This window comes from Belonocnema kinseyi, chromosome 8, assembly GCF_010883055.1.
Source record: "Belonocnema kinseyi isolate 2016_QV_RU_SX_M_011 chromosome 8, B_treatae_v1, whole genome shotgun sequence".
In the NCBI taxonomy this organism is placed as follows: Eukaryota; Metazoa; Arthropoda; class Insecta; order Hymenoptera; family Cynipidae; genus Belonocnema; species Belonocnema kinseyi.
In genome coordinates this window covers 10,821,516-10,846,300 of record NC_046664.1, presented here as the reverse complement: position 1 = coordinate 10,846,300, position 24,785 = coordinate 10,821,516, and the positions used below count along the sequence as shown (strand labels likewise).

The 24,785-nt window shown below is 22.7% G+C and overlaps 1 protein-coding gene across 1 annotated transcript in view; it reads left to right on the top strand.

Annotated features, from left to right (window-relative positions):
* LOC117178885 (WD repeat-containing protein 3) overlaps nucleotides 1-24,785 on the top strand; it is a 52,489-nt gene that overhangs the window by 8,583 nt on the left and 19,121 nt on the right. The window contains exons 4-9 of the mRNA XM_033370411.1: nucleotides 3,411-3,572; nucleotides 8,071-8,276; nucleotides 11,314-11,467; nucleotides 15,360-15,550; nucleotides 21,397-21,592; nucleotides 21,683-21,910. Coding sequence (XP_033226302.1) covers nucleotides 3,411-3,572; nucleotides 8,071-8,276; nucleotides 11,314-11,467; nucleotides 15,360-15,550; nucleotides 21,397-21,592; nucleotides 21,683-21,910 — 1,137 coding nt within the window. The remainder of the gene's footprint in view (nucleotides 1-3,410; nucleotides 3,573-8,070; nucleotides 8,277-11,313; nucleotides 11,468-15,359; nucleotides 15,551-21,396; nucleotides 21,593-21,682; nucleotides 21,911-24,785) is intronic.

Sequence of the window (24,785 nt, the reverse complement as noted above, 5' to 3'; positions counted from 1 at the left end):
AAAATTATTAAATTTTTAAAATCGTAATAAATATTTTGAAAAATAATAATTTTTAAAAACTTACTTCCAAGATCCTACTTTCAGAATTCTTCAATTTTAAAAGGAATGTTTAAATTCTTTAATTTTCAAACTTTTCAATTTCGGAAAATTGAAATAATAGAATATTAAAAATTGTCATGCACAATTTGAAAATCAATAATTTTTTTTTACAACTTTGTTTCAATATAAGAAAATTAAAATAATTTTTAAAAACTCTATGCTAAATTTGAGAATTAATCATTTTCAATAAGTTAGTTTCAAGATTTGATTAAAATTTTACGCTTCAAGTTTGAATTTCTCTAATTTTGAAAGTTCCCATTAACGAAGTTTTACATTTTTTAATTTTCAATGCTTCAATTTTTAATTCATAACTATTGAAAGTTTTCTAATATCAACAAATTTAAATTATTGAACTTTAAAACCCACGATACACAATTTGACAATTAATTATTTCTAAAGAATTATCTTCAAAATCCTAATTTTAGAATGCTTCGATTTTTAAATGAAGTTTGGAGTTGTTTAATTTGTAACGCTCCATGTTTAATTCAGTAATTTGGAAAGTTTTAGATTCGAAAGCATATAATTTTCAAAGTTTTTAGAATAATTAATCCTTAAACGTTTACAATATTTAAAATTCTTTAATTTTAAATGGCAAACAGAAATCACATTTTTTGTAAAAAAAAATTTGTAATCCCTTTTTGTCTTATTTGTTACTCTTAGATGCGAAATGAATTATTAGAACTTCATACAAATAATCCACATATTTTTTGTTGAAAAGTTTATTTTTTATTATATTTTCAGTTCGGAATTTATCTCGTTTGTTTACAAATTTTACTATTTGGTTGAAAATTTAATTCTTTTCTTAAAAATGTAACTATTTTCTTAAAAAGTTATCTGTTTTAGTAAAAGAAAATCCCCTACTTTGTTGAAAGTGGAACTATTTTATTAAAAATTCGTTTTTTTTTTCTTGATTGAGAAATAATTTTTTTAACTGAAAATGCAACTAATCTATTTTTATTTTAAATTGATATTTTTTATTGAAATAATTATTTTTTGGTTAAAAATGTACGTATTTTGTTGAAAATTCGACTTTTTTGATTAAAAATAAAAGTGCTTAATTAAAAATTAAACTGTTTTTGTTGAAGATTCAACTATTTGATTGAAAACTCGTCTTTTTTCCAAAAATTATTTTTTTAACTGACAGACGATTTCATTTTTGGTTCAAAAACGAATTTTAAAAAATAAAAAATTTAACTATATTGCTTAGAATTCATTTTTTTATGTTATAAAAGTCAGCTTTCTTGGTTAAAAATAAACTTTTATGTTGAAAATTCAACTTTCGGGTTAAAAATTCGACCTTCTTCTAAAAAAAATTGAAAATACATCTTTTTAGGTTAAAAATTCAACTATTTCGATAAAACCATCTTTTTTGGTTAAAAATGAACTTTTTTGTTGAAAAAGCAACTTTCGGGTTGAAAATTCGACCTTCTTCTAACTGTTTTGGTTGACTTTTAATCTTTTTTATTTTAAAATTCGATCATTTGGTTGAAAATGCATCTTTGTAGGTTAAAAATTCAACTATTTTAATAAAGTCTTCTTTTTTGGTCGAAAATTCAACTTTTTTATTCAAAGTTCGTCCTTATTTAATTAGAATTCGTCTTTCATGATAGAAAAGTCATCTTTCTTGATTAAAAATAAACTGTTTTGATAAAAATTTACCTTTTACGTTAGAAAATTCGTCTTTCTTTCGACTTTTTTACTGGAAAATTCAATTATTTTTGGTTGAATCTGAATCCTTTTTTTTTAATTCGAGCATTTGGTTTAAAATGTATCATTGTTATTTGGAAATTCAACTATTTTGTTAAAATCATTTTTTTTCGAATATTCAACTTCTTTAAAAGTTTGTACTTCTGTGTTAAAAATTCTTTTTTTATGGTAAAAAAAAGTCATATTTCTTGGTTAGAAATGAACTTTTTTGTTAAAAATTTATTTTTCTTCGAAAAAATTCGTCTTTTTTGGTTGTAAATTCATCTCATTTTGTAGAAAATCTGTTTTGGTTAAAAATTCGACTATTTTTTGAAATTTTTAAAATAGTTTTCGATTTAAAATCTTAGGAATTGAAAGTGTTTAGTGTTGAATTTAATATGTTCTTTAAATTAAATTATTTAGAAGAATTTGTTTTTATAGAATTTGGATACTTTAATAAATTTCTTATTTTTTTTTTTAGTATTATTTGGTGTGAAATTTCTTAAATTTTAGAAGTTTCCAATTTCAAATTATTGTGGTTTCAAAATTTAAGTACAAAAAATGTCAAGACAGTTTTACTATTAAGTTTTGCCAAATTTCAAAATTTGATTTTGAAACCCTTAGTAGTCGATTTTTTAATAAAAATTTCAGATTTAAAATATTCTAAATAATTTGTTTTCATTTTTAGTTGGTTTTAAATGTAATAATTTCAAATTTAAATATTCTAAATTGTTTAATTTCAATTTTTAATACATCAAATTGTCTGATTTTTGTAATTCTTCGTAATCGTAGACTAATAAATTGAAAGAGTTGATAGTTGCAAAATTTTCAGTTTGAAGGATTTGTAATTAAACAATTTTGAATTAAATTCCTCCAGAATAAATTCAAAACATCGAAAAATTCAAAGAATAAATTCTCAAATTCGAGCCTTAAAAATAAAGAGATTTTAGAACTAGGCATTGCAGATTGGATTACTTTTTATTTGAAAATGTTCCAAAATATTGAAGAATTCTAACTCAACTTTAAAGAAAAAACCATTTCGAATTGAAAGACTTCAAATTGAATAATTTCTTTCAATTTTAGAATTCTGAATTTTCACCTGGAACGTTAGATTTTAATTTTTCACTTTCAGAAGTTTTTATTTTGCAATCAAAATTTGAAATAGTTGAATTTTAATTTCTTGGTTTAATTTTCAACTTTCCGTGGTAAATTTTTGTTTTTATTTTTAATGTGTCTCATTTCAAGTTACTTTTTATTTTGAAAGTTTTTGTAGAATAGTTCAAGCTTAAAGATTTATTATTGAATTTTTTCGTTTTAACGGTGAAAAAGACAGTGAATTTATTGTTTCATCTTAGAAAAATTAATCAAATTAATTTTGATATTAAATTCTATTTTTTTATCTATATAAATTTTAAATTTTAGTCTTTCAGTAGAATTGAAAATTATAAAAATTTTAAGATATTGAATTTTGAATGCGTTTAAATAGAAATGGTAATAAAATTTAAATTCCTGTGAATTTTAAATTTCTAATTTTAAAATTAAAAATTTTTCTCTGTCTGAATTTATCGTTTCATTTTTCTCTTCTATTTATGGTTACACTCTAATTTCTGCATGTTTTTATCCAGGTATGGGGACTCGTTTTAGTAAAAGATGGAAAATATTTAGTAACTGGTTGCAGCGACAACGAATTACGAGTTTGGAAAATTTCTTTCGTGGACCCTTCGCAAAGCGGCATCAGCGAAGCTCTAAAGAACCTAGTTATTGAAGACAGTGAAGTTACTGACTCGGTACGACCATTTTTTATCAAAAAATAATAATTTCAACTCATCAGGAAAGCCTAGAAATGAGGGAAAAGTCAGGAATTTTGAGAGAAAAATCTAAAAGTCAAGGAATTTCTATCACTTGTTTCTCAGATTACTTTTTAGTCGCCTTCTTTAATGAAAATAATCTCTTTAATATCTCTTTAATCACTTATATTTTAATTCAGGTCTGAATTTATTCTGAATTTTCTTTAATTCTTTTTCAATTCTTGAAGAAATTTTAGAAGATTTCAAGAATTTTGTAATAGTTTTAATAATTTGAATTATTTCAAAATATTTTTAAAGTTTTAGGATATTTCTAAAAATGCTAAATTTTTATAGGTTATTTTCAAAGACGCCAAAGCGTTTTCAAGAAATTAAAAAATTTGCAAGAAAATTCTAAGAATTTGAATAATTTTAAGGGGTTTTAACAAAAAAAAATTTCTTAGAGTTTTAAAGAACTTGAGCGGATTTTGGAAAATATGGATTTCTGACGTTTTCAACTATTTTAAGGGATTTTAAAAGCTCTTAAGTTATTTTAATCAATTAAGGGATTTCGTAGGATTTCCAAGATTTTAAAATCACGAAAGATTTTTAAGAATTGACCAAATTTTGTGATATTTTAAAAGATTCTACCGAAATTTGAAAAATTCTAAACAATTTTCAAAAGCTTTAAAACATGGCAAGGGTTGTCAAAAGAATTTAAAAGTTTTGAAATATTTCAGGGTATGTTTTTTAAATCTTAAAGGAATTTTCGGGAGTTATACAAAATTTCAAGAAATTTCAAAAGGTTTTTAAGTTTTTATGGCATTTAAAAAAATTCCAAAAAGTTTTGAAGAGCTTTAAAACGTTTCAAGGGATTTCAAAAGAGTGAAAGATTGGAATTTATTTTTTAATTTCACGGAATTTTCAACAGTTTTTCCAAAATATCAAGACGTTTCAAAAGATTTAAAATTTTCTAGGGTATTTTTTTAAATTCCATTTAATTTTCAGTCTTCAATAAATTTCCACAGCCTTACAAAATTTAAAATTTTAATTTTAACATTTTTTTATTGCATTTTTTTAAATCCCAAGGAATTTTCAAGAGCTTTAAAAGTTTCAAGGGTTTTCAAAATATATTTTTAGGTCATATAAAAAGATTCCAAGCCGTTTTCAAGATATTTCCAAGGATTTGAATAATTTTATGGAATTTAACAAAAATGTCTTGCGGTTTTAAAGAATTTTCGGAAATTTTTGTAAATATCGAAAGATTTTATAGGAGCTATAAGTTTTTAGGGAATCTTAAAATATTCCACGTTATTTTGCCAGATTTCCGACGATTTTAATTATTTTAGAGAATTTTAAAGTCTCTCAAGGTATTTTAATAATTTGTTCAGAATTTCAGGAAATACAATATTTCGTATGATTTCACGGAATTTTATTATATTTTAATCGATTTCAACAGGTTTATTCAAAAGAATTGAGGGATTAAGTAGGATTTCAATGATTTCCAAATTACAAAAAAATTTGAAGAATTTGAAAGATTTTATTACATCTTAAAATATTCCACAGAATTTTCAATTGATTTCAATTATTTAAAGTGATTTTAAAAGAATTCAACAGATTTTGAAGGTGTTTTCAGAAATTCCAAGGAATTTTCAAAATCTGTACAAAATTGCAAGGTATTCCAAAAGAGTTTGAAGCCTTGGAAATATTTTAAGGTTTTTTTTTTTTTTTTTAGTTTCAAGGAATTTTCAACATTTTTTCAAAATTTCATGAAATTTCAAAAGATTACAAATTTTGTAGGGTTTTTTTTTTAATTGCAATTAATTTCCAAATGCTTCTATAAATTTCAACAGGTTTACAAAATTTAAAAAGATTTCAAAAGATATAACATTTTTTTAGGGCATTTTTTTAAATTCCAAGGGATTTTCAAGAGATTCAAAAGTTTCAAGGGTTTTCAAAATATATTTTTATGTCATATAAAAAAAATTCCAAGGCGTTTTCAAGAATCTCGAAAAATTTCAAGATATTCCCAAGGATTTAAATAGTTTTATGGAATTTAACAAAAATGTCGTGCGGTTTTAAAGAATTTCCGAGAATTTTTGAAAATATCAAATATTTTAATGGATTTCAAAAAATTTATTCACAAGAATTGAGGGATTAAGTAGATTTTCAAAGATTTTCAAATTACCAAAAATGTTAAAGAATTTAAAAGATTTTATGACATTTTAAAATATTCCATAGAATTTTCAATTGATTTCAATTATTTAACGGGATTTTAAAAGAATTAAAAATATTTTAAGGTATTTTCAAAATTTTTAAGGGATTTCAAAAGATAAAACATTTTGTAGGATATTTTTTTTTTTTAATTCCGATTATTTTCGAAAGCTTTGACAAATTTCAAGAGATTTTAAGCTGTTTTTATAAATTTTAAAGAATTTTCAAAAGCTTTACCAAATTTAAAGGGGTTTCAAAAGATTAAAATTTTTGTAGGGCAATTTTTAAAATTACAAGGAATTTCCTAGAGATTGAAAAAGCTTAAAGTCTTCAATAATTTAAGGAGATTATAAAGGGTTTCATATATTGTAGGAGATTTAAAATGATTCGAAGGCATTTTCAAGAGCCTTTAAAAATTTCAGCGAACTTCAAAATGATTAAAAATATTTTACGGAAGTTATTTCCAAGGATTGTAGGGGATTTAAATCAAATTTATTGGGGGTCCTAAAATATCTTCTAGAATTTTGGAAAAAGTGGAACGATTTTATGGGAGATATAAGTTTTCAGAATACCTTAAAAGTTTCCAGTGGATTTTATACGATTTTCGAGAATTATAATTTTTTTAGAAATTTTAAAAGTTCTGAAGGTAATCAATTTTCAAAGATTTCAGAAAATATGATCAAATTTCATGTAATACTACGGGATTTTATAATATTTTGATTGATTTCAAATAATTTATTTACAATAACTGAGAGATTTTGTAGGATTTCAAAGATTTTCAAATTACCAAACATTTTAAATTATTTGAAAGATTTTATGATATTTTAAAACATTTCACGGAATTTTCAATTGATTTCAATAATTTAAAGGAAGGAAACTTTTAGGGGATTTAAAACATTTTCAAGGGATTTTAAAAGATTTCAGAAAATTTAAAATATTTTAGGGTATTTTTTTTTAATTTCAAGGAATCTTCAATAACTTTAAAAAGTTACAGAAAATTTCGAAATATTTCAAAAGATTTAAAATATTTGATATTTTTTTAAAGTTTCTAATTAATTTTAATATATTTCAATGACTTGAAGGTATTCTAAAGGATTTTAAATATTTTAGTAACGAATTTCAAAAGATTTGCAAGAATTTTTAATATTTTATGGTATATTAAATTATATAAAATTATGGTATATTAAAGCAAGGAGTTTTCAATTTATTTCAGTAGTTTAATGAGATTTCAAAGACTTTAAAATATCTTAGTGTATGTTTAAATATTCCAAAGTATTTTCAAGAGCTTCAAAAAATTTAAAACGAATTTCAAAAGATTTTAAAGGATTTATAATATTTTAGGGAATTTGAAAAATTCCAAAGAATTTTTTTATTAATTTCAATGTCCTGGATGGATTTCAAATGATATTGAATATTTTAGGGCATTTAAAAATATTTCTTAGCATTTTCAAGAGATTAAAAATAATTGCAAATGAGTTTCAAGAATTTTAATGATTTTAAAAACTCTCAAAGTATTTTAATAAATATTCTATAATTTGAATAAATATCAGATTTCATCGAATTTTATAATATATTTAATGGATTTTAATCAATTTATTTACAAGAAATAAAGAATTTCAGAGAGTTTTAAAGATTCGAAAGCATTGTAAAATATTTTTTTTGGAACTCAGCCTGAATTCTTATTAATATGTATTGAATTTTTTTGAAATTCTCTTGAGTTTTTTTTATTTCTTTGTTTTCTTCTAAATTCACTCAATTTTAGTAAATTCAATGGATATTTTTTTTGTTGAATTCTTGTATAGATTTTGTTTAGTTCATCTTGAAGTCTTTTAAACTAGAATTTTTATGAATTTCCTCGAATTCTTCTCATTTCCCTTAAATTCTTCTAAATTTACTCTGTTTTTATTGAAATCAATAGTCTCTTTTTTCACTTTTACTATATAAATAGGTCATTTTTTCAAGTAAATTAGGCTGATCATGAGAATAATAAATAAATAAATTATACATTTAAATTTGAAAATCTTTTATTCCATTTATGAAATATTCTAAAATAAAAATGTTACAAGATTACAATTTTCGTCTATAAATATTAATAGACAGGGAAAATGAAAAATTATTTAGGGAAAAGTCAGTAAATTTTGATAATGAAGTTTTCCAGCCACTCTGAAGATTATTATTTTATTTGTCTACCAAAATTGACAAGCAATAAATAAAAATCGATTAGGAAATATGATATCAAAAATAAATCGGAACGTTTGGATATTAAATAAAATACTTATCATTCCAGAAATATCCTTTACGTTGCGAAAAGGTCGGTAGTGTCGCAAGAGCAGGAAAAGGGCGACTCGTTTCTCTTCGCACCGACGTAACAGGTCGGGTCGTCGCTTGCCATGGAACAGATAATACCGTTGAACTTTTTTATATTCTATCCGAGGAAGAAACAAAAGAAAAACTAGGGAGAAGAATAAAGAAAGCAAAAAGGAAATCAACTCAGTAAGTGAACTTCATTTATTTTTAAAATTATATTGTTTAATTAGTTGAATTTTTCATGAAAAAAGAATTCTCAACAGAAAATGTAAAAGTTGATAATTTAACCGGAAAAATATTTTAATTTTAAATAAAAAATAGTTGAATTGAACAAAAACAGACGAATATTGAGCAAAATAATTGAATAGTCAATCAAAATAGTTTAATTTTCAATAAAAAAAGCTACATTTTAACCAAAAAGCAATAGATCTCTACCAAAAGAGATATTTTTGAGAGAAAGAATATTTTGAACAGTGGATGTAACATTATTCCGAATTTTATTACAACATATTTTAATTTAAAATAAAAAATAATTGGATTTAACCAGCAAAAACGAATTTTCAACATATTACGTCAATTTTTAATCAGGTAGTTGTTAAATTTGCTATCAAATAGTTGAATTTCCAATAAAAAAAGTTAATTTTTAACCGTAACAAATTAATTTTTCACCAGACAGTTGCATTTTTAACTAAAAATAAATTTTGTAGTCATTAAAGAAGAAAAATTGCAATCAAATTGTGGAATTTTTATACTAAAACGACGAAATTTCAACAAAGCAGTTAAATTTGCAAACAAAAAGTTAAATTTTCCACTAAAAAGATGAATTTGCAACACGGAAGATTAATTTTGGACCAAACAATAAATGAATTCTCAAAAAAATACATAATTTTTCATTAGATTTTCATTAAGAAGATTATAATTTTACAACAAAGAATTTTCTGCAAAACAGTTTAATTTTTGACCCGGGAAATATGAATTTTTAACAAAAAATATTTAAATTTTCTGGTTAAACGATTCATTTTTAACCAATAAAAAAAATAATTTTCAACTAAAGTTATAAATTTACAACCAATAAAATTAAATTTTAAAATAGGCGTTTAAGTTTAACCAAGGAGTTGATATTGAAAAAAAAAATCCTATTAAAAATAATTTGGTTGTACCCAAAAAAAACGAAATTTCAAAAATACGAGTTGTCGACCAAATAAATAAATTTTCTAACATTTAATAAAATTTTCTAACAAATTGTTGAATTTTCGATCCGCCTTATCGAATTTTCTCCTAAGAGTTGAATTTTCAACCGAAACAGATCTATTTTCTGCTAGAGAATTGCATTTTTAACCAAAAACTTGAAATTTATAAACGAAGAGATGATTTTTCGAACCAGAAAACTGAATTTTCGACAAAACAATTAAATTTTCAACGAAAACAAAGATTTGTTAATAAAAAAAAATGTAATTAAATTGTTAAATTTTAAACCAGTCTATTGAATTTTCAACAAAATAGTCACATTTTCAGTTATGATAATTAATTTTTAACAAAGAAACAAAATTTTCATCTAAAATTATGTATCTTCAAGGAAAAATATTTTTTGATCCAAATAGCTTAAATTTTCTTCGAAACAGTTGGATTTTCAATCGAAACGGATTAATTTTTAACTAGAAAGTTGCATTTTTAACCAAAAAACTTGAAATTTATAAACCAAAAGATAAATGTTTAAAAACAACAGTTGAATTTTTACCAAAAAAAAAAAAAAAAAACAGATTGGTTCGTCAAGAACGAAAAAATTCTATCAAATTGTTGAATTTTTAAGCCGAAAAGACGAGTTTTCAAAATAACGGTCGAGTTTTTAACCAATAAATTGAATTTTCAATAAAATTCATTGTAATTAAAACATAAAAATAAAATGTAGTTACATTTTCAGTTAAAAAATAACTAATTTTGAACAAAACAAAAAAATCAATTTTCATCTAAAATTATGAAACTTCAGCTAAAAATATTAAGTTGTAAGAAATGTTTAACCAAGGAGTTATATTTTCAACTTTCAATCTTTAACCAATAATTACGACTTTTTAACAAAATTAATGAATTTAAATAAAAAACTTTTTACTCAAAACATTAAAATTTCCCCCAAAATTAGGAATTTTCAATCCGAAATTACAATTTAAACAAAATTAATTTCCAACTAAATAGTTACATTTTCTACCAAAATAATTTAATTTTCAACGTAAAAGAATGAAGTTTTAAATAAATTGTTGAATTTTGAACTAATAAGATTTTATAATTCTAATTTTAGAAACATTATTGTGCAAATTCATTTATTAAGTATCGTATAAAAAGTTACAGGCCTCGGACTAACTTCAAGGATTAAAAATTAAATTTATTTTTTAGGCCTAATTTCCAATTTTCTAATATAATATTTTAAAAGTATTAAAAATTATCTTGAATTTAATTAAAAATGTTATTCTTTAGCCTATTTTGGTAGAAAATTTAACTATTCGGCTGGAAATTCTTTTTTTTTTTTTGTTGGAAAATAATAATTTCGGGTTGAAAATTCAACTGTTTTGTAGAAAATTCAAAAATTAGATGAAAATTTTTGATTTTCTTGACTAAGCATTTTTTTCAATTTTAATATTATATTTATCATTTATCATTTTTCTTTGTTTGAAATTTCGTTATTTTTTTCTGGGTAAAACCAATTTTTTTTATTAGGATTTTTTTCAATATCAACTGTTGCATTTTCCGTTAAACATTCGTCTATTTAGGTTAAAAATTTAACTCATTGGTTAAACTTGAACGCCTATTTTAAAAGTTAATTTTATTGGTTGTAAATTTATAACTTTAGTTGAAAATTCATTTTTTCGTGGGTTAAAAATTAATCGTTTAACCAGAAAATTTAAATATTTTTTTTGTTGAAAATTTTCAACTACAGAAATAAAGTTTCAACTAAAATTATGAATCTTCCACGCAAAAATTAAATTTTCAATCAAATAATTCAATTTCCAACCAAGAAGTACGACTTTTTAGCAAAATTGTTAAATTAAAAAAAATTGTTTAATCAAAATATTAAAGATTTCCCCCAAATTCTTAAATTTTCGAACCAAAATTATGAATTTTCTACTTTTTAACAAAATTGTGGAATGTTGAACCAAAAGGATTGATTTTGAAACCGGGAAATTAATTTTATACCAAAAAAGACAAATTTTTAATGAAAAATGTTTTTTAGGGATGGAACGTCGCAGGAAATTTGTATAGAAGCGAGTATAAAAGACGAGTTGAGGAGACTTCCGGCTATCGAAATTAAAGTTGCCAACAATTTAAGGCAAAGCAACAAAGTGAAGGCAGTCGATTTAATAATGGGCAGAGACGAAGAGCTTAGGGTAAGTCATTAATTTCTTGAAATTGCAAAAAAATTTCACTTTTTTATTTCAGATACAAGACTTGGAATAAATAATTAAAAATAAAGCAGCTGAAAAATTAAAAATTTTAACGTAAAGATACCAAGAATAAATTGAAGTTTAATAATATTTTTAGGTTCTGGAAAAAAATTTTAATGATAAAATTATTATTTTTCTAATTTTATATTATATCGTAAATTAATTTTTTATTTAAAAATCTTTTTTTTTGGCTTGAAAGTTCAATTTTTTACATGAAAATTTAACTATTCCATGTTTGTTTAAAATTGTTTTCAGTTGAAAAATCAATTATTTGCTAAAAAATGTATGTATTTCGTTGAAAATTCGTCTTTTTTGATAATAAAAATTTATAATTTTGATAGAGAATTTAAATACTTGACTGAGAGATGAATTACTTTGTTAAACATTAATTTGAACAGTTAAAGATTAATCTCTTTTTTTTGAAAATTTGACTACTTTGTTCAAAATTCATTTTTTATTTTTTAATCGACTCTTTGACTTAAAAAGTCAACTGTTTTATTGAAAATTTGTCTGTTTGGGTTAAAAATTCTATTATTTTCTTTTAAAATATAACTGTTTGTTTAAAAAGTCTTTTTTTTTTTTGCTCAAAATTCTTTGTTTTTTTTTTACTAAAAATTTAACTGTTCCATTTTTGGTTGAAAATTGATCGTTTTTAGTTGCAAATTTAATTATTTGGCTTAAAAAGTTAAATGTTTTACTAAAAATTCGTTTTCATTGGTTAGAAAATTTATCATTTTGGGTTAAAAATGTTATCATTTTTATAGAAAATCAACTTTGTGGTTGAAAATTCATTTTTTTTCTGGCAAAAAACTAATTTTTTTAAATTAAAATTTAACTGTTCCATTTTTGATTGAAAATCGATATATTTTAGTTAAAAATTTAATTATTTGTTTAAAAATTCATGTGTTTTATTGAAAGCTCGTCATTTCAGGTTAAAAATTATATTATTTTCTTTAAAAAATCTACTATTTGGTTGAAAAATTAACATTTTGTTTGAAAATTAGTTTTCTTGTGCGTAAAAAATTAAATTTTTTTATTGAAAATGTACAAGGTTGCTTAAAAATTAATCGTTTTTAGTTTATAAAATAAATTATTTGTTTGAAAATGTATGTATTTAGATGGAAATTCGTATTTTTTGGGTGAAAAATTAATCATTTTGGTAGAAAGTTGACTTACTTGGTTGAGAGTTGAACTACTTTTGAAATTTTTTTGAGCTACTTTTATTTGTTAATTTTTAACCAACTCTTTGGCTTAAAAGGTGAACGGTTTTTTTTAATTTGCCTTTTTTTGGATAAAAACTATTTTTGTTTTCGAAAATTCAACTGTTTGGTTGAAAATTAATTTTTTTGCTGAAAACAAATTTTTTTATCTAAAAATGAACTGCTCCAATTTTACTTAAAAATTGATCGCTTTTAATTGCAAATATAATTCTTTGGGTGAAAATTCTTTTACTTTGTTAGAAAATTGTCTTTCTAGGTAAAAATTTCTATTATTTTTCTATAAAATTCAACTATTTCGTTGAAAATTCGTATTTTTGGGTTGACAATTATTTTTTTTTAACTGAAAATGTAGCTTTTCATTTCTTGCTTAAAATTAAACATTATTAGTTAAAAATTCAATTATTTGGTTAGATATTCATGTGTTTTGTTGGAATTTTTCTTTTTTGATTAAAAAAAATTATCATTTTGGTTGAAAATTCAACTACTTGGTTGGGTGTTGAATAAATTTCTGAAACGTTAATATTATTAGTTGAAGAATAATCTCTTCATAAAAATGTAACTAGTTTGTTGAAAATTAATTTTTTTCAGACAAACTATTTGGCTTGAAAAATTAACTGTTTTAAATTGAACTACTTTGTTAAAAATTCATTTGAATAATTGAAGATTTGTCAGTTTGATTGAAAATTCGTCTTTTTTTTGTTAAAAATTAATTTTTTAAACTTAAAATTTAACTGTTTCATTTTTGGTGGAAAATTGATCGTTTTTAGTTGAAAATTTAATTATTTGTTTGAAAATCGATGCATTTGGTTTGAAATTCGTCTTTTTCAGTCAAAAAATTGATTATTTTGGTCGACAATTCAATTAATTGGTTGAGAGTTATATATTAGTTGAAGACTAATTGCTTTTTTAAAAATTTAACTATTTTGTTAAAAATTCATTGAAAATTAATTTTTTCGCTGAAAACAAATTTTGTTAACTAAAAATGAACTATAGCAATTTTGGTTTCCAATTGATTGTTTTTAATTTCAAATTTAATTATTTCGTTAAAAATTCATTTACTTTGTTAGAAATTCGTCTTTCTAGGTATTAATTTTATTATTTTCTTAGAAAATTCAAGTATTTCGTTGAAAATTTGTATTTTTGGGTTGAACATTTTTTTAGCTGAAAATTTAGCTATTCCATTTCCTGTTTGAAAAATAAAAATTTTTATTTAAAAATTTAATTATTTGATTAGAAATTAATGGGTTTTAATGAAGATTCGTATTTTTTGTTAAAAAAATGTTGGGAGTTGAATAATAATCTCTATTCTTGAAAATGTAACTAGTTTGTTGAAAATTAATTTTTTAATCAATGATTTGACTTAAAAAGTTGACTGTTTTGTTGAAAATTTGTCTGTCTGGGTTAAAAGTTCTATTATTTTCGTAGAAATTCAACTATTTAATTAAAAATTTATTTTTTGATCAATAATTCGTTTATTTTTTTTTAGTTTAAAGTTCATGTTTTTTGTCAGAAATTCGTATTTTTTAATTCTCTTTACGGTTGAAAATTAAATTTCCTATTTGGAAGTAGAACTACTTTGTTAAAAATTCATTTTAATAATTGGAGCTTTATCACTTTGGTTGAAAATTCGTATTTTTTTTTTGTTAAAAATTAATTTTTCAAATTGAAAATTTAACCATTCCATTTTTGGTTGAAAATTGATCGTTTTTCGTAAAAATTCAACTATTATATTGAAAATTGAACTGTTTTGTTTATAATCCGTCTTTTTGGATGAAAAATTCATCGTTTTCGTCTTTTTATTTTAAAAATGCATCTCTTTTTTTCGAAATGCAACTCTGCTTAGTTGAAGTTTAATCTTTTTTTTTAAATTCGACCATTTTGTTAAAAATGGAACTATTTTGTGGAAAATTCGCTTTTTTAAGTTTAACTATTTGGTTCTTAAATGTAAATGTAAGTGTTTTGTGAAAAAATCATCTTCTTTCTTCGAAAATTTAAATGCTTTCTTAAAAATTTGTCTCAGTGGATAAACAAATTAATTTTATTAAAGTTCTTGATTGAAAATTCATAGTTCAATTCTCTTCTAAAAAAATCTTCCAAAAAATATGCAACTGTTTGTGGCAGACGTTAATTCTTTTCTGTTTGAAAATTCGACCATTTAATTAAAAATTCAATTATTTTGTTGTGAATGCAACTGTTTAGTCTCAAATTAATTTGTTTCTTTGTTGAAAATCCAACTATTTGGTCGTTAAATTTTTTTCTCGTTTGGTAGAAAGTTAATCTCTTTTTTTTTCGACTTTAAATTTTAAACCTTTCATATTGAATTCAATATTCAACCTGTGTTTTAATTTTATTTAAAGGAATTTATTTCCCTATTTTCCTTTAAAATCACTCGATTTCCCTGTTTTGAGAGAATCTAGACTGTAGGGTGTTTTTGAACGGCCCCCTAACAAACTCAACTTTTTTTTTATCCGAAGAAATGGCCAGAAATTGCTTAAATTTTAGTGGCCACTTTGAGAAAATTTGCTCTATGTGTTTTTACAAATGGATTGAAATATTACATATTAATATTATTATTATTAGTTTTTTTTATTAAAAGTAATTATTTAAATTTTCAGGTATGCGTCGCAGGAAATTTTAACAGTATTGAACTTTATTCAACAGCAGTAACGCAAAAAGAAGCTGAACCAAATTGCCTTAGATCTTTAGTCAGTCATGGCCATCGCACAGATATCCGAGCCATTTGCTTCAGTTCTGATAATCTGGCTCTTGCAACTGCAAGTGGCGATTCCATCAAATTGTGGAACAGGTAATCGAATTTTGAACACGAAAAATATTTGACATGGTGTCCAGCGACCTAAAAAAACATTAAAAACGAGGAGTTCTCCTTGAATTGTTCACGAGAACATTGTCAAATGAATAGATCCGCCTTATCGAATTTTCTCCTAAGCAGTTGAATTTTCAACCGAAACAGATCTATTTTCTGCTAGAGAATTGCATTTTTAACCAAAAACTTGAAACCATTTTTTTATTTTATTTTTATATTTTATTTTTAATTTAAAAAAAAAATCCAACGAATTTTAAAGAGCTTTATAGAGTTTCATGGGGTTTTGAAAGATTTCAACAGATTAAAAAACAGTTTTTTTTTCCTTTTAAAGCAATTATTTTATGGAAATTCGAAAAGTTATTTCAATATTTTAGTCTATTGTGAGAGAAACCTCTCGTTTAGAAGACATCCTGTTACTAAAAACTTTTTTATTTATCAAGATATAATTTATCTTTTACTCATTGCAGAATAAATATATTTCTAGGCATTTTTTGTGCAGAATTTAGCAATTATTTTATAGATGTCAATAAATAAAATATTTCAAAGATCTTAGAATATTTTAAAGGATTTTAAATTATTTTCAAATGTTTCTCTAAAAGATTTCAAATAATTCAATGATTTCAACGAATAAAAAAGATTTAGGAAGAATTTCACAAATATTTCAAAAGCTTTGACAAAGATTTCAAAGATTTTATCAAAATTTTCCAAAAATTTCGAACATTTCATAAAAATTGCATGGATTTCAAAGATTTGAAAAAGGCGTCTACACCAGATTTCATCTATTTCGAACATTTCCGAAAATTTAAAAACTTTCAAAAGATTTTAAAGATTTTAAGCAGATTAAATTTTTTTTATGATTTCATATTTCAAAAGCAAAGATTTAAGAAAAGTTTTACAAATGTTTCAAAAGATTTGAAAAAGATTTAAAAACAATTTCCCAAATATTTCGAACATTTCATAAAGGTGGCGAGGATTTCAAAGATTTGAAAAAGGCGTGCACACAAGATTCAAAATATTTCCTAATATTTTAAAACCTGAAAAAGATTTCAAAAATTTTGATTAAAATCCATATTTTGGTGTTAAAAAGTAAAATTAAATCTTTGTGCATAAAAATTCAAATATTTGGTTGAAAACTTGTATTTTTCGTTCAAAAATTAATTTCTTTTATTAGAAATTTCATCTTTTTTTGTAAAAATGAAACTTTTTGGTAGAATATTCAACTTTTTTTTTTAATTTGTCTATTTGATTTAAAAATTCATATTTTTTAGTAGAAACTTCATCTTTCTTGGTTAAAAATGCAACTGTTTGGTCAAAAATATCTTCTTTACTTGAGGATTTAACTATTTTGTTTAAAAACTTTTTTTAACCACTAATTGTAAATAAATGTTATCTATTTGTTTACAAATTTAATTTTTTTTGCTGAAAATTCATCATTTCTGGATCAAAATCAAAACTGAAAAATCTTTTTTTGTTAAAAGTTCGTCCTTTTTGTTTTAAAATGCACTTTTTAAAATGAAACTTTATCTGTTTTGGTTGAAATATCAACTGTTATATTTTTTTTTAGAGTTCATATTTTCAGGATAAAAATTTAATTAATTGAAAACTCAAGTATTTTGTTAAAAGTCATATTTTATGTTACCAAAGAATTTTTTCTTAAAGAAAAATACACTTTAATATTTTTAATTTGTGTCTGAAATATTATATTCTTTTCTTAACATTTTGCTACCTGAGTATCATTTGAAAAGTTTTTCACACATTCAAAGAGATAGGAAAACTGAAATTATGAACCAAAAATTTTAATTGTTTCAAAAAATTATTTTGAAGTTTAATAAATTTTGAAATAATTCTAAAATAATTTTTAACTTGAAAAGATTTCATCAAATTTAAAACAAAATGTAGACTTTTTAAGATTTTAAACAACAAATTTAGAAGCCTTTTAATATTTTTGATTTGTTTCATTAGAATAAAAAATTTTTCGTAAAATTTATAGGAAAATTTTAAAGAATTTTTTTATTTAGTAAAATTTATTTTAAGAGAATATTTTTAAAAAATCCCAAAAGATTTCGAAAATTCTCCAAACTAAACAGAAAGATGTTAAGGCAATTTTTTAATTTTGAAGAGATTTTTCAAAGTTTGAATATTGTAAAAGATATTTTAGTTTTGAAAATTTCAAAAATAATAACAATTTACAAACATTTAAAAAAAATTCAAACCAAACGTAGGTTTTTGAAGATTTTGAAATAAAATGTTTAATTTCTATAAAGATTTTGAAAAGTTTTAAGATAATACAAAAATTTCCTTAAAATCCTTGGAAATATTTAGCATAATTTATTAGCTTGAAAAATTAATTGTAAGAAAGTATTTAAAAAAAAATTTTTTAATTATAAAAAAATTCCGAAACTTTCAAAAACCAATGCGAAAGATTAATCAAATGATTTTAAATGTTTTTCAAGCTTCACAAGTCTTAAATATTTGTAAATTGACTCAAAATTTTGTAAAATACTCTGAGATAAAAAAATATATATACGGTAAAGCAAATAAACATAGAAACTTAAAAAATACATTTCTTATTTTATACACTATTCGAATTTTTTTTCTTTTCGAAATATAATTCGCCTACGGTTTTTTTTCTTGGATGAAAAATCTTTTTTGGTGGAAAATTTAACGATGTTTTTGGAAAATTCTTCCTTTTAGTTTCAAAATTCATCTCTCTTGGTGGAAATTTTATAATTTTTATAATTAAAAATGCAACTTATTTGGCTCAAAATTAGCAACTTTTTTTGGTTTAGGATTCAACTATTTTGTTGAAAAATCACCTTTTTAGGAATAATTTGAACTGTTTTTTTTTTAATTTAGATAATATTTGTTTAATATATCTATTATATATTACATTTTTCGTTAAGAATTCATCCTTTTATTTGAAAATTCGTCTTTTTCGATAGAAAATTAAACTTGTTTGTAAAAAATTCATCTTTTTGGTTGAAAATTCATAATTTCGGATTAAAAATTCAACTATTGTGTTAAAAAATCATCTTGAATATTGAAATTAAAATATTTTTGATTAAAATTTCAACTACTTTGTTCAATGTTAAAAAAATTTTTATGTTTTTTTTATCAAATTCGTCTCGTTTGGAAAGAAGTCTATTTTTGGCTAAAAATGGAATGGGTTGAAAATTAATCTTTTTTGCAAGAAAATTAATATATTTCATTAAAAATTCATATTTTCGAGTTAAAAATTTGAACCTTTTTGTAGAATATTCGTCTCTTTTGTATAAATTTTAACTATTCGGTTGAAGATTCATCTTTTTTAGATGAAGATTCATTATTGAAGTTAAAAATTAATCTTTTTGGTCAATAATTTAACTATTTTTTTGAACAATCGTCTTTTTGGATTGAAAATTTATATTTTGCTGGAAAAATAATCTTTTTAATTTGAAAATTCACTTTTTATGGTTGAAAGATAATTCTTTTTAATTGTCTATCTGTTTTGGTTGAAAATTCCACTTTTTGGTTGAAGAAAAGTCATATTTTTTTGTTTAAAATTCATTTTTTATGTCTGAGAGTACATTCTTTTTAATTGAAAAGTCTACTATTATATTTTGACCCTGGAATTCAATACTTTTGTTTTAAAAAGTTTCCATTTCGTTATAAATTTAACTATATTGTTAAAAATTCAACTATTTTGTTACAAAAAACATCTTTTATGGTCGAAAATGCAACTCTCCGTTGAACAGTCGTCTTTTGTTAGAAAATAATATTTTTTGGTTGAAAATTCATCTTTCATGGTAGAAAGTTAATTTTCCTAAATTGAAAACTCTTAATATTTTATTCTTAGTCCAGAATTTATTTCTTTTGGTTAAAAATTCGACTATTTTGTTGAAAAATTAATTATTTTGTTGAAACTTGAAATGTATTCTTAAAAATCCATTAAAATGTGCAAAAGTTTTCAACAATTATTATTATTATATACAAATTCATGTTATTAAAAAATATAACGCTTTTGTGAGAGGTTATTTTTAAAGATACCAATTTCAAATATTTCTTAAAAGTCGAGAAAAAAAATTAAAACCAAAATGATGAACCCAACCAAATTGTGTAATTTTCAAGCCTAAAACACGTTTTTTTACGAAATAGTTGAATTTTCAACTAAAAAAGATACGTTTTGAATTAAAAATGGAATAGTTAGATTTTTATTTAAAAAAATTAATCTAAAAAAAACTTTAATGAAGAGAGAATTTAGCCAAATTGTGTAATTTGCAAACCAAAGAGATGATTTTTTTTACAAAATAGTGGAATTTTCATTCTGAAAATATAGATTTTCTACAAAAATATTTGAATTTTCAACTAAGAAGGATGATTTCTTTAAAAAATTGTTGAATTTTTTAACCAAACAGACAATTTTTCAACAAATTTGCAACTAATATCTTTAAAAAAAATGATTTCAACAAATTAGTTTAAATTTTCCCACGTAGTTGAATTTTCAATAATAATTATAAATTCTCAATGAAAAATGTGATAGTTGACATTTCAGCCAACAAATATTTGTATGTTTAATAAAATGCAGTTAAATTAATAAAAAATTACGAATTTTTAACAAAATAGTTCATTTTTCATTTTAAAAAAAAAATGTTTTCAATGCAGAAAGCAAAAATTCCAACCAAGCTGTTTAATTTTCAAGCCAAAAAACGATTTTTTGGTTGAAAATTCATCTTTTATGGTTGAAAGTGAATTTTCTTAAATTGAGCACTCTAATATTATATTCGTGGTACACAATTCATTTCATTTGGTTAAAAATTCGACTATTTAGTTGAAAAATTAATTGTTTTGTTGAAACTTTAAATATATTTTTGAAATTGCTTACAAATTCCAAAAGTTTTTAGCAATTATTATTATTATTATTATATAGAAATTCAAGCTATTAGAAAAAGATCGCTTCTGTGAGAGATTATTTTTGATGATACTAATTTCAAATATTTCTTAAACGTCGAGAAAAAAAATTAATACCAAAATCTTGAACCCAACCAATTTTTTTTATGAAATAGTGGATTTTTTAACTAAAAAAAAATACATTTTGAATTAAAAATGGAAAAGTTAAATTTTTATTTTAAAAAATTAATCTAAAAAATCAAATTTTCTACCAAATAGTTTAATTATCAATCAAAGTAATTAATATTCAACCAAAAAAGATCAATTCTTAACGAAAAATGTAATAGTTGATATTCCAACAAAAAAGGATTTGAATGATAAATCGAAAACAACTGAATTCATTCAAAAACACGAGGTTTCAACAAAATAGTTTTTTTTTGCACCAAAGAAAATTTTTAATGAAGGAAAAATTCAACCAAATTGTGTAAATTGCAAGCCAAAAAGCCGATTTTTTTACTAAATAGTGGAATTTTAAGCCGGAAAATATAAATTTTCAACAAAAAAGTTAATTTTTCTACCAAAATAGTTGAATTTTGAACTAAAAAGAATGAGTTTTCAACTAAGAAGATTAACTTTCTGCAGAAAAATCTAATAATTGATATTTTAACCAAAAAAGATTTGAAGCCAAAATTCCAACCAAATTGTGTAATTTTCGAACGAAAAACACAATTTTTTAGTTAATAAACACTCTAATATTATATTTTTGGTCTAGAATTAATTTATTTTTGTTAAAAATTCGACTTTTTTGTTGAAAAATTAATTATTTTCTTGAAACTTGAACTATTTTCTTAAAAAGTCATGAAAAAGTCGAAAAAGTATTTGGCAATTCTCCCATTTTTCTCTTTTTTAGTCCTTAAGATTTGAGGGAAGACTTTGAAAAGAATTTATTTTTGATTCCTTAGACCAACTTTAGCGTGTTTACGAACAGTCGCATGCGGATACGCGTTGACAATGACTTTCGTACCGGGTGATAGGCATTTAATGGTAGGAATGAAGGACGGAAAAATGCTCATAATCGACATCGCATCCGGTGATATTTTGGAAGAAGTCCCTGCTCATTCCAAAGAACTCTGGAGTATAACTTTGTACCCTGACCTGGTAAGACTTTTTCAAAAAAGTAACGAAATTTTTCATTTATTTTTTAAATTGATTCTTTAAAAGTATGTAAATTAAAAATATTTTTTGCAGAAAGGAGTTGCAACTGCAGGAGGAGATCAAACTGTAAAGTTTTGGCAGTTTGAACTTATCGATGATCCAGAGACGGAGTCCAAAGCAAAAGTACTCTCTGTTCTTCATTTGAAAACCCTGAAATTGGAGGAAAGTGTTTTGTGCGTTAGGATCAGTCCTAATAATAAATTTGTTGCTGTCGCTTTACTTGATTCTACTGTCAAGATATTTTTCTTGGACACTTTCAAGGTATGAAAATTTATTTATCATTTTTTTTTTTTTTTTAATTTTTAAGTTAAATCAGGAAGCCCCAGATCAGAGAAAACCTTGAAATCAGAGAAAAGTCCGGGATTTCGAAAAAAAAAAATTAAAGACTCAAGGAATAACTTTGAAAAGCCACTTTTAGTCACTAACAGTCACTTCTTTTCTCAAATTATGTCCTAGGCCCTTTTTAAAATAAACGTAAATCACTTGAATCACTTTTCTTTCAATAAATTAACCCACTATTCAATTCAGATCTGTGCCTATTTCTGAATTTTCTTTAATTCTAGTGAAATATTTTGGGATATTTTAATAGATTCCTAAAACTTCTAACAGATTTCAATCATTTAAAGAGATTTTAAAATATTTTTAAAATTTGAAAATATTTCCTACAATTCCAAGGAATTTTCAAAAGATATTCAAAAATTTCAACGGATTAAAAATATTTTAGGATATTTCAGAAAATTATTAGGAATTTTCTAAAATTCTGAAATATTTGATGTATTGGAACATTTTCCAATGCATATTTCATTAGATTTCAATAATTTGAACGCTTTTCAACGAAATTGAAATATTTTAAATAATAAAACGAATTTTTAATAGATTCTAATAATTTGAATGGTTTCTAAAAGCCTTTCAAGATTTTAGGTTATTTAAACAATTTTCCAGAAATTTTCAAGAGATTTAAAAAGTTTCAGAAGATTTCGAAAGATTTCAAAAATTTTTTAGATTTTACAAAGTTTCATAGAATTTCAAAAGCTTTCAATAGATTTAAAATATTTAAGGGTATTTTAAAAAATTCAAAGGAATTTTAAAGAGCTTTACAGAGTTTCATGGAATTTCAAAAGATTTTAGCAGATTTAAAATATTTGAGGATATTTTAAAAAATTCAAAGGAATTTTAAAGAACTCTACAAAGTTTCATAGGATTTCAAAAGATTAAAAATATTTTAGGGTATTTGGAAAAATTCAAACGAATTTTAAAGAGCTTTATAGGGTTTCATAGGGTTTTGAAAGATTTCAACAGATTAAAAATATTTCAGGGTATTTAGAAAAATTCAAAGGAATTTTTAAGAAGTTTGAATAATTTGAATAGTTTTCAAAGTTTTAAAACATTTTAGGCTATTTTGTTTCATTCCATAGAATTTGAAAGAGATTTATGAAGTTTCGTGGAATTTCAAAAGATTTCAACAGACTAGAAATATTTTAAGGTATTTTAAAAGATACAAAGGAATTTTAAATAAATTTCAATAATTTGAAAGGTTTTCAAAGGATTAAAACATTTTAGGCTATTTTTTTTAATTCCATGGAATTTGAAATTGATTTACAGAATTTCATGGGATTTCAAAAGATTTTGACGGATTTGAAATATTTTGGGGTATTTTTAAAAAATAAAACGAATTTTTAATAGATTTTATTCATTTGGATAATTTCTAAAAGGCTTTAAAAATTGTAGGGTATTTAAAAAGATTTCCAGAATTTTTCAAGAGATTTAAAAAGTTTCAGAAGATTTCGAAAGATTTCAAAAAATTTTGAGATTTTACAAGGTATATTTTAAGGTATTTCAAAAGATACCAAATCTTTTGAAATACCTTAAAACATTTCTAGTCTATTGAAATCTTTTGAAATTACACGAAACTTCGTAAATCTCTTTCAAATTCCATGGAGTGAAACAAAATAGCCTAAAATGTTTTAAAACTTTGAAAACCATTCAAATTTTTCAAACTTATTAAAAATTCCTTTGCATTTTTTAAAATACCCTGAAATATTTTTAATCTGTTGAAATCTTTCAAAATCCCATGAAACTCTATAGCTCTTTAAAATTCGTTGGAATTTTTTTAAATACACTAAAATATTTTTAATCTATTGAAAGCTTTTTGGAAATCATCGCAATGATTAAAATCTATTAAAAGTTCGTTTTACTTTTTAAAAATACCCAAAAATATTTCAAATCCGTTAAAATCTTTTGAAATCTCATGAAACTCTGTAAATCAATTTCAAATTCTATGGAATTTAAAAAAATAGCCTAAAATGTTTTAAACCTTTGAAAACCTTTCAAATTATTGAAATTTATTTTAAAAATTTCGGAAGGTTTCAAACGTTTAAAACATTTTAGGCTAATTTTTTAAATTCCATGGAATTTGAGATTGATTTACAGAATTTCATGGGATTTCAAAAGATTTTGACGGATTTGAAATATTTTGGGGTATTTTTAAAAAATAAAACGAATTTTTAATAGATTTTAATCATTTGGATAATTTCTAAAAGGCTTTAAAAATTGTAGGGTATTTAAAAAGATTTCCAGAATTTTTCAAGAGATTTAAAAAGTTTCAGAAGATTTCGAAAGATTTAAAAAGATTTGAAATATTTTAACTTTTTTTAAAAATGTCAAATAATTTTTCTTTTATTTTGATAAATTTGAAGGTATTCCAAAGAGTTTCAAACATTTTAGGGTATTTTAAAAAACGCCAAGGACTTTTAGAGAGATTTACAAAGTTTCATAGAATTTCCAGATTTAAAATATTTTAGGGTATTTTAAAAAATTCCAAGGAATTTTTAATAGATTTCAATCATTTGAATGTTTTTCAAAGGCTTTCCAAGATTTAATGATATGTTTAAAAAAATTCCAGAATTTTTCAAAAGATTTAAAAAGTTTCAGATGATTTCGGAAGATTTCTAAGGATTCGAAATATTTGAGGTTTATATAAGTTTCCATTGAATTTTTAAAACTTTCATTAATTTGAAGGTCTTTCCAACAGGTTTTAAACATTTTAGGGCATTTTTTAAGATTCCAAACAATTTTAGAGAACTTTACGAAGTTTCGTGGAATTTCAAAAGATTTCAACAGACTTGAGATATTTTAG